The sequence below is a fragment of the Carettochelys insculpta genome, chromosome 20, assembly GCF_033958435.1.
Source record: "Carettochelys insculpta isolate YL-2023 chromosome 20, ASM3395843v1, whole genome shotgun sequence".
NCBI classification, from domain to species: Eukaryota; Metazoa; Chordata; order Testudines; family Carettochelyidae; genus Carettochelys; species Carettochelys insculpta.
This window is the reverse complement of record NC_134156.1, coordinates 1,074,973-1,088,399: the sequence shown is the minus strand read 5'-3', so window position 1 is coordinate 1,088,399 and position 13,427 is coordinate 1,074,973. Positions and strand designations below refer to the sequence as shown.

At 50.3% G+C, this 13,427-nt stretch overlaps 1 protein-coding gene across 1 annotated transcript in view; it reads right to left on the bottom strand.

Annotated features, from left to right (window-relative positions):
- DNAH9 (dynein axonemal heavy chain 9) overlaps positions 1 to 13,427 on the bottom strand; it is a 240,318-nt gene extending 226,891 nt beyond the window's left edge. Inside the window, exons 1-5 of the mRNA XM_075014992.1 lie at positions 13,266 to 13,427; positions 12,108 to 12,266; positions 9,563 to 9,693; positions 5,696 to 5,907; positions 4,893 to 5,126 (exon numbers count right to left, since the gene is read on the bottom strand). Coding sequence (XP_074871093.1) covers positions 4,893 to 5,126; positions 5,696 to 5,907; positions 9,563 to 9,693; positions 12,108 to 12,266; positions 13,266 to 13,297 — 768 coding nt within the window. The 5' untranslated portion in view covers positions 13,298 to 13,427. The remainder of the gene's footprint in view (positions 1 to 4,892; positions 5,127 to 5,695; positions 5,908 to 9,562; positions 9,694 to 12,107; positions 12,267 to 13,265) is intronic.

Sequence of the window (13,427 nt, the reverse complement as noted above, 5' to 3'; positions counted from 1 at the left end):
CTCTACACACAAACCCCGATGCCACTCTGCGGGCATCTGGCTGCCAACTCCAGCCAAGCCATGGAGCGATTCACAGACCCAGGGAGAGATGCCAATTAGAAGCTAACCAGCCACACAGGAGCAGCCTTTTTTAACCTTAAACTGCCAAAGGTATTTAGGAACCTAAACGCAGCTAGGTGCCTTGTGAGCTTTTCAAAAGCAGCTAAGTGCTGACTCCTGAGATCATGGGGAGTTTGGCCCATGGCCTGACTGCCAAAAAGACTTAGGCTCCTAACTGCCACTGAAATCAGGGGACTAACCGCATTAGAGTATTCAGCCTCTAAGCACACCTGAAAATCCCACTGGGCTCCTGTCTGTGTCTTTAGGCACCTCTGCACCCTTTAAAACCCGCCCTGTAGGAGTCTCAGTCCCTCAAGGTCAGTAGGGACTTAATGTACCTGTAACTTTTGAAAATGGGGCTTCAGCTCCTAAGTCACTCAGGGCAGGTCGCCACGACATTCAAATGACAGGTGTGACTGCAGAATGAGTGGACACAGCTGTAACTCCGCTAGTGTGAGTAACAGCACCGTGAAGCCATGGCAGCTGGGTTGTCCAAGCTGCCCAGGACACTGTGCACAAGCCAACAGCCAATAGGGTTGTCAGCTTTGTAGTCTCACAAAACCAAACACCTTTGCCCCACCCCACTCTGCCTCCAGGGTCCCACCCACCCTCAAGGCCCTGACTCTCCACTCACTCCATTTCCCTCTCCCTCCGCACTGGCCTTCGCTGGGCTGGGGCAGGGGACGGGTGCAAGAGGTGGGAGGGCTGTGGCTGGGGTGCAGGCTCTGCAGTGGTGCCAGGGATGAGGGTTTTGAGGTACAGTAGGGGGGCTCCCGACTGGGGCTGTTGGGTTTGGAATGAGCAAGAGGGATCGGGGCTGGGATAGGGACACAGGGCAGGATGAGGGCTGCAGCTGGGAATATGGGCTCTGTGTGGGGTTGGAGATGTGGGCTTTGCAGTGCAGGAGGATGCCCTGGGCTGGGATCAAGGGGTTCAGAGGCTGGGAAAGGGAATGAGCCTGGGGCACAGTGTGGAGTGGGGGGGAACTTGGGAGTGTAAGCAGTGCTTACCTCAAGCCACTCCCAGAAGTGGGGCCTCGTCCCCCTTCTGGCCATTTGGTTGCTTAAAAAATGTCATGTGAGGCATCCGGGGAAAAGCTGGGATCTGCCGCAAGTCATTTTTCTATCTAAATGTGTCTATCTTTAGTGCATATGAAGTTGTGAGATTGTATTGTCCAGTTGTCACTAAACCACCTTGTAAATTTGGGAATCAGCCAGACGATAGCTCCCCGGAGCCAACAGCCAGGAGACTAGCCAACGCCCAGGCAAGGTGTCAAATCACCACCACCAGCCAGCACCAACAAGAGAGCTGCAATTCAATGACTCACCTGCAGGAGGCTGTACCAAGGGAACTGCTCGACCTTGTCTGGGGACTCAGCAATGCCCCCAGATATGTCTGGACTTGTGTTCTCCAGGTGCCTGGGGCTGAGGGCACAAGAGGGACCACAGGGGCTCCATGGTCCACCTTTCTCCTACCCCCACCTACGCTGTGAACAACAAGGATGCTGAGATGATGACGGACGATTCCAACAGAGGAGGCTGGCACAGGTTTCATGGGTGAAACCTCTATACTGTGAACAGCAATATCCAGTGAGGGGAGGGGAACTGCTTACCCTAGATGTTACCCAGTCTAAGAGAGTTGAGAGTTTAGACTGTGATAATATTTTCTTTTGTTTTGGTAACTACTCCGACTTTGCTTATCACTTACAGTCACTTAAAATCCATCTTTTGTCATTAGTAAATATAGTTGTTTATCTTTACCAGAGAGTTTGCCTGAAGCATTGGGTAAACCTGCTCAGGTTACAAGGGCTGATGTGTATTCACTTTCCGTTGATCACAAAGCAAACCAACAATTAAATTTGTGCTGCCCATCCTGAGCAGTGCAGGATGGTGTACTCCTGAGGCACAAGGCTGGGAGATGGGGGGATCTGGGGGGTGCCTTTCTCTGTGCGATTCATGAGTAGTTCTGGGAGCATTCATGCAATCTAGCTGGGTGTGGGGCTCCAAATGCCGTTGTGCTGAGTGATAACGGCGCCGGGAGGGCTTTGCTGCTTGTAACTAGCAAAGTAAATTTGAGAGAGGCAGCCCTGACTGGAGAGTTAAGGGGGCCCATGGGTCCCATGATCCCAGGCTGTACCCCAAGGATCCAGTCACACGCACTAGGGGAGTCACATGGGCCAGTCACTTTAGACCAGACTTCCAAAAGCGGTTTCTAACTCAGTCCCTGAATTCAGAGATGCCCATCTTAATTAGCCTAAGGCTGGAGCTGCAGCCCCCATGCCCATCAATTTTACTGCTACCAGTAAATAATTTTCTATCCAAGCAAACTACAGTTTCCAGGTAACTGGCAATTAACTAAACTGGTTCTTTCAGAGATCCCTCCTGCACTGTCTGCAGATGACATGTTATCAGAGTACTAATGCAGTAAGAGCAGTTTTGGGAGAAGGTACAACTTAAAACAGGACAAAGACAAAAGAAGGGAAAGAAATGAGCCTTCCTCCCTGCACCTCTAAGTGGTAATTCACATTTAATAACTTTTACAGCTGTGGAGCAATCTGGTTTTAAACAGAAAATGAATGGCACCAGTACTGTGGCCAAATACCTTCAAGGTAAAAATAACAACACATACAAAAGTCACATCTCACACTGCTTTCACGGGGATGCTTAAGAATGGGGGGAGCAAGCGAAGAAAGAAAGAAAAGAAATGCAAGCATTTCCTGTGGACTTTCTCATTAAGAAGCTGGAGTCCATTATGTTTTTAATTCTGGTGGCCCGAGGACATACATAATTGCAGCTCTCCAAGCACATAAGGTTGAGCATTATCAGGAAAGGGGCTCACCCACATCACCCATCCCAAGGCACTTTTGCTGCACCTTGAAGGATACATTAGTCACGAGAGCCACACATTGTTATCAACCAACCAAAAAACAGCTACCAGCAGCCACAAAGTGCAAAATACACCTAAAAATCTGTTTTCTTTCTAGCTACCACCTTCCTAGCATCTACAGAAGTAGCAAATGGTGCACCAGACTCTTATTAGCATTACGGGGCATAACTACTTCAGTGCCCCTACTGGTCTCATTATGAATGGTAATTACTAACCTCTTTATTTATGCTTGTCTCGTTAGAATGGCCAGCATAATTTGGTTTACTGCACACCAGCACGTACCAGAACACGTCATTCTGAGAAGCTGCAGACCTGACATTAGTGACTGCAGAGTTTTATGCTGTATTAATTAAGTGGGGTTTCAAAAAAATGCAGCGAACTGCAGTCGCTAATGCTTTCTATTCAGCTGCAGTACATCCCTGAAGAGTGAGAACAAAATGTTCCCCTTTAAGCTGCCCCTTTGCTAACATGAGGTAAATGTCAGCTCCCCTCACTTTATGCCTCTGGTGACCTTGGGATGGGGCAACACAGCAACGAAAGAAAAGGATCCCCTTAAAGATGAGAAGTTCCCTAATGTAGACACGTCTGTCTCTGAATGAAAATGCCTAACAGAATGACACCTCTTCAGCGCCTAGCCCTGCTCCCAGGCACTGCCACGCACAGGTGGTGAGAGCTAATGTACAGTGGCTAGGCCTGGCAGGGTCAAGACCTAGATACAGCCTCTGACTCTCCCAGGAGCCCATTGCCACATTTGAAGCTGGCAGGGGCATGATGCAACGGGGATTTTATTCAACTTGTTATGTTGCACGTGAGTTCTACTGTCCTAGCGTAACCTCAGATCTGTGCTTCAGTTTCCCTGGGGGGCTACATCAGTGCACGGATGGTAACAGGAATTTCAGGTGTGACCTCCACTGAGGAAGGCTGCCAGCTAAACTAAGGCGCACACCAAGCACAAGCTACTGACACGTCACTCCTTGGAGACAGTGGCCTTTGTGTGTTCTGCTCAGAGTCAGACAATGGAACAGCCACAGCAGGACACAGCTCTGGGCATTGAGCAGCAGTATGGCACAGAGTGACTACCAGTCCCAGCTGAGCCCAGGCCAAATTTCAGGAGCCCCTATTGCTGCCTAGCACTCTCTCAGCCATTGCAGCGGAGCAGAGAGCAAGCACACCACCAGCAGATTAGCCGTGTGAGCAGACACCGGGCACAGGGCCCGGGGCTGTAGCAGGTGGGTTGGCTACAGGGCAGGGGGCGGAGTCAAGGCTATAGCAGGCAATTTGTCTATGGGGCAGGGGCTGTGGGGCTGGAGCAAGTGATTTGGCCAAGGAACAGGGAGGGGCTGGAGATGTGGCAGGCAGTTTAGCTGTTGAGTAGGGTTCCAACCTTTGAGGTACAAAGACAGAAACCTCCGGGACGATCTCGAACCCGCAGCCCTGGCCAGCTGAGTCTGGTCTGAGCACCCTTGCAGATGTCTTAGGGTAGCTACCTTCAGGAAAGGGGCAATCCCTGGAGAGCCTGGCAAGGTGCAGCCCTGCTGCTGACTAGCATCCAGAGCCACAGGACACACTTGTGGTGCTGGAGTTCTGGCTCCTGTGTGTGTGTGCCACAAAGCTCGGTGAGTGCTGCACCTTCCCCACTATGGCGCTCTGCCTCTTTGGAGCAACTCCAGCGAGCAATAAGACACCAGAGCAATAAGACACCAAGGCCAGCCCAGAAAGGGGCCGGGTGCGAATTCTGCACATTCTTTAGCCTGGATACAGGGCAACCAACCCCTCGCACAGAGTGCAGAGACTGTACTGGCAAGGCGAGAGGTCTCCTTACCTGAAAGGGGCGGACGGTTCTCAAGAGAGTTGTGCTGAGGGGACTCCCCCGTCAGCTTCACCCTATTTCAGGACCAAATACTCACCTGCACCATTGCCAGCCTTCCGAGGAAGCTGTCCAGCCGTGCAAACACCAGGAGGGACTGGAAGTCCCATTCCTTCACTGCCTGCTCGGGTCTGAAGTACGTGTGGAGATTTTCCCGCCTCTCTGCAAACGTCTGCTTGAAGTAACTCAGGGTGCTGAGCACCTCCCGCACTCTGCCCAAACTTTCTTCTGCTTCCCCCTTCAGGATGTCTTCTGGGTTCAGGTAATGCCGGGCCTACAAGGACAGAGCCCAGACTGAGGTTTGCTGCCCCAAGGGGCCAGCTGGGTGTTTTGGGCTGCCTACATTTAAGGGCATTTCTCAAGCTAAACAAGGTTTCAAAAATCATTAGACAGGGCAGGGAGGGAGAGGATCTGCCTCTTTTTCAAAGCCTTCCTAAGCAAAGCTAAAGACCTGGGGATAAAATCCCAGGCACCTTCCCACAACTGCCTGCCATGAACAGACACCAGAAGGCTGAGTCCACGGACAACCCGGAGAGACTAGAAAGCCTTTCTAGGTGCTGGTCTGACATAGGGCATTGGGCTGGCTTCTGTGGGCGGATGTCCCGCCTGCAGAGACTATACGGCCAGCAGAATCTAATGGCCTGTTGGGCTGGCAGCAGGGGTCTTGCTGCCACTGAAAGAAACCCCAGAGAAGTCGAGTGGAGGAGGTGAAAGCTCCGACAGGTGGGGCCAAGGTGTAAGTGGGGTCCTGGAGCAGCCTGACCCTGACCCCTGACCCCGCCACGGAAGCCCTGAGACAGACTCTCTAACTGAGCGCTGGGGTGAAGCGTCCAGGCCACCCACCTGTTGGATGAGAAGATTGTTGATTTCCTGAAGCAGCACTATGATCCGTGCCGGTGTGTTGTAGTACTTGGATGTGGCCCAGATTAAACAAACCACATGGAGCAAGGGACTGATCAAGGGCTTCACCTCATTAAACTCCACATTCTCAAGGCTCTCCAAGTGGCGCTGGAGTGGGGTCAAATGCAGGTAAACATCCTGGGCCTCGGTCAAAGCTGTGAAAAAAGGCCGCGCATGTGAATGGGGAGCTCTGCAGATATCACTTGGGCTCTCCTCTCCCTGGGCACCGCCTCACACCAACAGACCACAACCACCAGCTCTGCAGGTGATGAGCTGGACTGCCGAGCGATACTCGGGCACCAGCTCTCTAGGAAAGTAGGACTTGAAGAACTAATTTCGGACAGCTGGCTGAAGAATTCTGCACCTTCCCCAGGCCCCAGATGACTCGGACAACAGAGTTTGATTCCAGAACATTTGCAAGTAAATTGATGGGAATTGTTGTATGCCAAGTACTTCCAAAGTCCCCCACAGAAAGATAGGTGAAATGTTTCCCGTGCTGCCGCTGCTCCCTTGGGAAGGGGAGGCCTGTGTGTGAATGCATCCTGTCAGACAGATTCTGGGCGGAAGGGGATAAAAATCTCTGACAGGGAGAAACCAGGTCCCTTGGGGCTCTCTGGACCACAAGGAGCAAAGGTTCTAAACCATAAGCCTGGGTCCTCATGCTGCTTGCCAGCGGTCAGCCCTAAAAGACATACACAGCAGCTTATTACAGAAACCTCTGCTCCCCTTGTAAACCTCAGGCCACAACTCATTTGCATGTGTATGTTTCCTGCTTAAACTTTCCTTGGTTAATAAATCTTTACTTTGTTACACAATGGGCTACAGGTATCACCTTTGGTTTTCGATCTGAGTACATCTGTCAGGGGCAAATGACTGGTTTTTTGGAGCTGGGAGTACCCTGAACATAGTCGTCATTTCTGGTGTATGGTGATCATCTCTGACATAGTCCAGCACTCCTGGGTGGTAAGCAAGATGGGAGTGCTTGAACAGAATGTCTATGACTCCCTGTAAGACCGTTATAGTTCTTTACAAGTTCACACTTACTACTGGATTGGTAAAATCTAACTATAGAACAGAGTTTGGGGTCTCTGCCCTGCTTTTTAACCATCTGCCCTGAGGCTGGCACTCACAAGCATGACAGCGTGATGCTGACACTGACTAGAAAGAAGAGAATTTAAAAAAAAAAAAATCCCACCTCCGTTCCTCAGCTTCACAGGAATCCCAGGCACACAGCAAGTCTGTGGCCTCATGAAGAAGGTCGGCGTGGGAGGAGGAGCGGCATGCACTGTAGCACTGTCTCAGTTAAACTAAAGATGCTTCCAAGGAACAAGACTTCTCTTTTGGTCTGGCCCCTCAGAAAGCACAGCTGGGTCACCCACCCCCTCGTAGCCAACAGCCCCACAGTGAGGGCACTCACACAGCAGGGAGTTCAAATTCCACTCTCTGCCTGATGTGGAGCACAGATTTGAACTTATTCCTACAGCCTAAGGGAGCAACCTAGCCACCAGACTGAGCATGTCTTCCTGTGCTGAGCTGCAGCTGTGCTTTTGTGAAGATGTTATGTGATGTTATCTAATCCAAGGACCATCATGAAAATCATTATTGCTATCACTGTTGTATAAGTGCAGTGAACCTTATGCGGAGTGCAACATGTGGCCAGAAAGGGTTATGGGCACTAGCCACGTAAACAGACCATCCCTTCCTGTCACTATAGTTATTGATTCAGAGATCAAAAGGGAATATTAACATTTAAACAAATCTTGGGTGAAATGGCATTGTCTACCTGTCTTTGAGGTTTGTGATACCTTGCCTAATAGATAAATTGTCCTATAGTAACAGCAACGAAGTGTCCTGTGGCACCTTATAGACTAACAGAAAAGTTTAGAGCATGAGCTTTCGTGAGTTAACTCACTTCTTCAGATGCATCTCATGCTCTAAACTTTTCTGTTAGTCTATAAGGTGCCACAGGACCCTTCGTTGCTGCTACAGATCCAGACTAACACGGCTACCCCTCTGATACTTGTCCTATAGTAATTTACATAGTTAATTACTGGTTGTGTTTGGGAAACAGAAGGTTACATCAAAAGCTTATTGTTCACTCAGGACTGTATGGTCAAGTGGATACCGGAATACTGTATAACAGACCCTTCTGTCCTGACCCTGTCATCTCAGATCTGCTTAACATTTCAGGCAGAGGAAGCCTAAGACACAAGGAGTAAGATCCCAGTCATGAACTTGAAGAACACGCTGAATATAATACTGGAAACTGGACTTTAATCTATGAACTAAAAGAATCCTTTGCAACTGCAAAGCCCCCCATCTCTGCTATGAATCTGAACCTCAAGAACAGAACTCATGTCTATATGTATCCTGATCTGGTAACCAACTCTCTCTTTTCCTTCTCTTTAACAAATTTTAGCTCAGTTAACAAGGTCGGGCAGTTAGCAGGTATTTGGGTAGGCTCTGAACTATGCATTAAACAGAGAGGACAAGGTGTCCAATCCTTTGGGATCAGCAGAACTTTCTTATACAATGAATAAAATTTTCTGAGATCCTCACCACATTTGACTTGAGGGTCTTGGTTGCTTTCAGGGAATCGTGGTGTTGGCTCTTGGTAACCAGGAAGGTATTGTACAGGCTGTTTTGGGTTGGCTTGGTTAATCTACATAGAGGAATATTCACCAGCACTGGCGACTGCTGCCCCATTCGTTGCAGTTCACCCTAACTGAGTGACCTCAACTGGCTGCCTGAGACCCAGTCACATGTTCCTACAGCAACGGGAAGTTATTCCACCTGCCAAGAGGCAGCAGCCACGTTGACGGCAGGAGCTCTCCCAGCTACCTAGTGCTGTCTACTCAGAGAGCTAGGTCAACACAACTACACTGCTCAGAGGGTGGATCTCTCACACCCCGAGAGACTCACTCATCCCACTAAGAGAGCAGCAGTGTAGGTCTGGCCTAGGGATGCAAAGCCGAAGATTTCCCTACTGCTCTCAGACCCTCAGCACTCTTTCCGCAATGGCACAGACCTTTCACCAGAGCCGTGCGCTCAGAACCAGAGCCTGAGATCTCCACTCAGTCAAGCCTCTGGCCTGTGCCTGACCTTGGCCATGTCACAGCAGCTCTCCATGCATGTGATGACTCCTTGGGAAAACAGGAGAACGACATTTGCACACCCTAGGCAAGTGCCTTGTTACCCTCAGGCCAAAAGGTGCTCCACTCACGGCCGCCAACTCTCATCTTCGCAAGTCCAGGTCTGGAACCCTGGTGTGCAGCCTAAAGTCTGGTTAGGGCCACAAATAGCCAAAAAAACTACTCCCTTTGCAGTTCAATTGGATACAGGACTCAGCCACCCTGGCCCTACGCTGTTGTGAGGGGCTGTGGTCTGCTGTAAAGTAGCCATTGCCATCACGCTGCACTAGAAGGCGATATTGACCTTTCAGCTCTGGGATCTATCAGGATGAGGCACTCTGGATTAACCTGAGAGGGTTATTAAAGTGGAACAAATCCCAGAACTCCTCTCCAGGGCCTTTGGGAGGTTTCTGGATCCACAGACCAATAATCAAACTGGTCCCAGTATGCTACCAAAACATCAGGGTCATCTACAATGCCAAACCTCTAAGAACCCTTCTGCCCCACCTTCCGCCAGGACGTTCCTCCCCAACCTGCACTCCTCTCTCGCAGGCACCCAGGCTCCACTAGGACCTTAAAGGCCAATGCCACTGCAGAGGTAATCACGCTGGGATGCTCACTATAGAAATCAGGGGATGGGGAAAAGACCATGTGAAATCAGGGGTTCCTCAGATCTCACCTTCTACGACATCTCTGAACATGGCATTGAAGGCCGGGAAGTAGCTGCTCTGCACTCTGTCCAGCAGTTCTGCCATGTTCTGAACCTTCTTCGATTTCAGCTGATTGTAAATACATTCCAAGTCCTCACACCTGCAGCAAAACGTGAGAGAGGTGAGCTCTGGGGAGAGATCCCAGCAGCTTAACACAGACAAACAAATGTCCATCTCCACTCCTGCGCTGAGCAATGCACACCCAGCCTGCCTGGGTGCTGGCTCACAGGGCACTTTGGACCTCCTGGACACCACCCTGTGAAGGCTATGTCCCTAGCCCCAGTGCCACACGCCCCCTCAGTGCCTAGCCTGAGACTGACCCTGGCTGACGGGCAGTCCAGCAGAGGAGCACAGTGCCACAGCTGCACCAATGGACCATGTATTGAAACCAGAGCCCACGACAGCTTCACTGGAGACCATGAGGACTTAAAAAAGACAGGAGTTCTCTCCTCCACCCAGCTGCTGGTCTGAAAGGAGACCTTGGGCACGTCCTGGCAGCTTTCCACCCATGACACCCGCTCAAAAAAACGTGTGACTAAGAAGCCGGCTGGGACAGAAAGCTCCTCCAGAACGACAGCCGTCTTTGTGTGAAGGATGGCGAACTCCAGTGACCCTGAGGGGATTCTCTTGGGCAGGAAAGCACTACCAGCTGTACTTGCAGACAACCAGAAGAGCTCTCCCGCAGAGGAGAACCAATATGGCAGCTAGACGCCTGAAGCCCTTTGGAGCCTAGTCTATACACCCATTTCTCAGCACTGACCATGCCCCCCCCGTGTTTCTGAGCACATCAGCATATACTGACAGCCCACCAGGAGAGACAGGGACAAGGAAATTTGCTCTGCATTTTTAACTGAGTTGGCAGAGCGTGTTAAATCACTGGAGGCTTCTGTAAATAACAACAGCTTGTAGCAAGCCCGATTCCAGACACAGGGTCTGTCGTGGCTCCTGGGGATGCTAACCTGCTCACTGCGAGCAGAGCAATGGACTACTCCTTGTTGGAAAAGGAACTTGTTCTGGGCTTCAAAAACTGGCTTTGAGTTTCTTGGAGAAAGCCCAGTGAGGGTTTCCATTAGCCTCTGTGATGAACTCTCCCTCAAAGCGGCACCCTCTAACCTCATCATCTGTATACGATTGTGATAGTTCAGACAAAACATGCCACGTAAGGCACCACATGAAACCCAGCGTTCTGTCTGCTCCACGATGAAGCCTATTGTTCCATCAAACACAGATGTGTTAGTATGTATGAAATTATGATGGTTTGCTATATGCTGTCACTACAATATACTTTGTCCGGGAGATGCCCCTGGCTAGCTTTCCCACAGCAACAAAGGAGGTGACCCTCATGAGCCACTGACCAGCAGGGGAATAGTTAACAAAAGAGTTATGATTTTGTGCAGACAGCTGTGCACACAATGGGGACTGCTCAATGCTGGGACTCAGCAAGGCCTCCCAGGACACGCTGGTCTGGTATCCTTCCTGGGACACAAACTGAAAGTAAAGAACAACAACAAGGTGCCACCCGGCACCTTACAGACTAACAGTTACTCGGTCAGAAGCTTTTGTGGGCAAAAGCCCCTGGGGTCAGATTGGCCTTTCAGGTGCCTCGGGACTCCTCATTGCTTTTGCAGATACAGACTATGTGGTGACCCCTCTGACAGTGGCACCACGAGACCACCTCTGTCCACCCCCACCTGTCTGCTGGAGGCAAGAGGTATGCTGGGAAGACAGAGACTGCAAACCGATGATGAGAAGTTCTGAGCAGGAAGTTCTGCAGTTTTACTTTTATTTCTTAGGTAACGATCTCTGACCTTGATTCCTACCCCTTACAGTCGATATATTTAAATCTGTCTGCAGTTAATAAGCCTAGTTTAGTGGTTTCTCTTTACCACTGAGTTTATCTAAAATCCTTGGGGATTCTGCTGAGATTACAAAGGCTGCTGCATGCCCATGTCCTTTGCCGGAGTGATGAACTAATTAACAAGCTTGCCTTGTTCAAAAGAAGGCCTTGAGCAGCACAAGACGGCAAACTGTCTGGGGTGCAAGGATGGGGGGTGGAGGGTCTGGATGGTGTCTCCCTCAGCAAAGTACAGGAGTGTGCGTCTCTGTGCTGGTGGCACCTGCTGATTGTCACAGCAAAGCCTAAAGAGAGGCAGCCCAGGCTGGAGAGTGAAGGGGGAGGAGTTCCAAAGATACCCCAGGGTCCCCATCACAGCATTGCCTGTTCTTAGCTGTGATGAAAGGGGATTTTAGAAAAGACCCTCAGCATTGCAGCCCCAGTGTGGGTGCTCAGCTGGAATAAGGTCAGTGACACCGGCAGTGATTTCCCAGCTATTTCACAGTTCACAGTTAATTTATGAACTTGAATAACCCACTCTACCTTGAGTCCTCAGATAACCTTTAAACTGCTTGGTCTTTACTTCATCTCTGAGTGGCACTGGCTGCTTGCAGCATTCCCTTCCCTGCTACATGAGCTTCAACTGACAGACATGCCCTGCCAGGCTGCCTGCAACATACCTGTTTTTCCAGAACTCTAATTCAACCTTTGGGGTGGGGTTGCTGCCTTGAAGAAGTGGCTCTGATGACTCTCTCTTCAATGCTCCCTGGATCTGGTAGCTCCATTCTATCACAGTTGACTCAATGGCATGCACAAGAGATTTATCCACCAGTTCTGCTCTGCAGAGAGGAAATACAGAGTGCCTGTGTGAAGTTTGGCTTTTGTTTGACCATGCATAGGAATCGGATATGCCTGTGCAAAACAACCAGACGCCAACAGTTATTTCATGACCTGCAGTGCACTTTTAGTCCCTGCACTTTCTGGCAGTGCAGTAAATTCATTCTGGAGAAAATACCCAAAATGTTTTCGTAGCTGAGAACACCATCCAAGCCAACACCCTTCCCCCAGCAGTGGCCAGGGAAGGCAGGAAGGCAAAAATAATAATGCACCCAAACAGCTTCAGAAACTGCTGGATCTCCCAGTGCTCCTCCAACCAGGCTGGTTCCTCTGCAGGGCTTCTCACTGCATTTAATCACTCAACCGCTCCATCTTTGGGCTTGTGACATCACAGGTAGCCCAGCCAGTCATCATTCACACCCTCTAGTTCATCTGCATATTTCAATCCTATTGGATATTGGGCGGTGAACCTCTCCATCCTCACGCCAATACAGCTCCAGATAAGAAGCAACTCCACTGCCCCAGCCCAGAACCCTCACGCCTGCCACTCTGTCAGAGCACCTCAGTCCTCGCCTGCCAGGTTCATTTGCTGGTGTATTTCAACCAACAGGATGGAAGTATGTAAATGAACTAAAGGGTATGAATGAAGACTGGCTGCATGACCTCTGATGTCACAGCCCCCATCTGCCTCAGGCACCAGATGGATAGGGTAAAGACGTGAGGCTTTTCCAGGGTTGTTTCCTACTGCCCGCACAATCAGTGGAGCTCTTCCCACTGATGCTTTGAATAGTCCTGGAAATGGGGAAACTGATCAGATGTGGTCTTCAAAATTGATCACCTCACAGGTGGACAAAGAGAAACGCTGTCAGGGCGAGTGCTTGGCCTCACTTCCTTGGCCAGCTGGCAGGGAAAGTCCTGCATAGTTCTGAACAGGATTCCTCACCAAGGTAAAAACAAACATGCAGTGAGCCAAGCAGATGAAAACTCGAAACTCCACTCACGTTTTTTCATTTTCCCAGTCTATATACTCCATTCGCTCAGAGCCTGCTGGAAGAGGGAGCAGGGTCTTGCCTTCCACTTGGCCAATAACCACAAAAATGTGACTTTTCAGGCTGTGGACATGACGGATAATGTCCTGTGACACTACCTGTGGCCAGCTATGA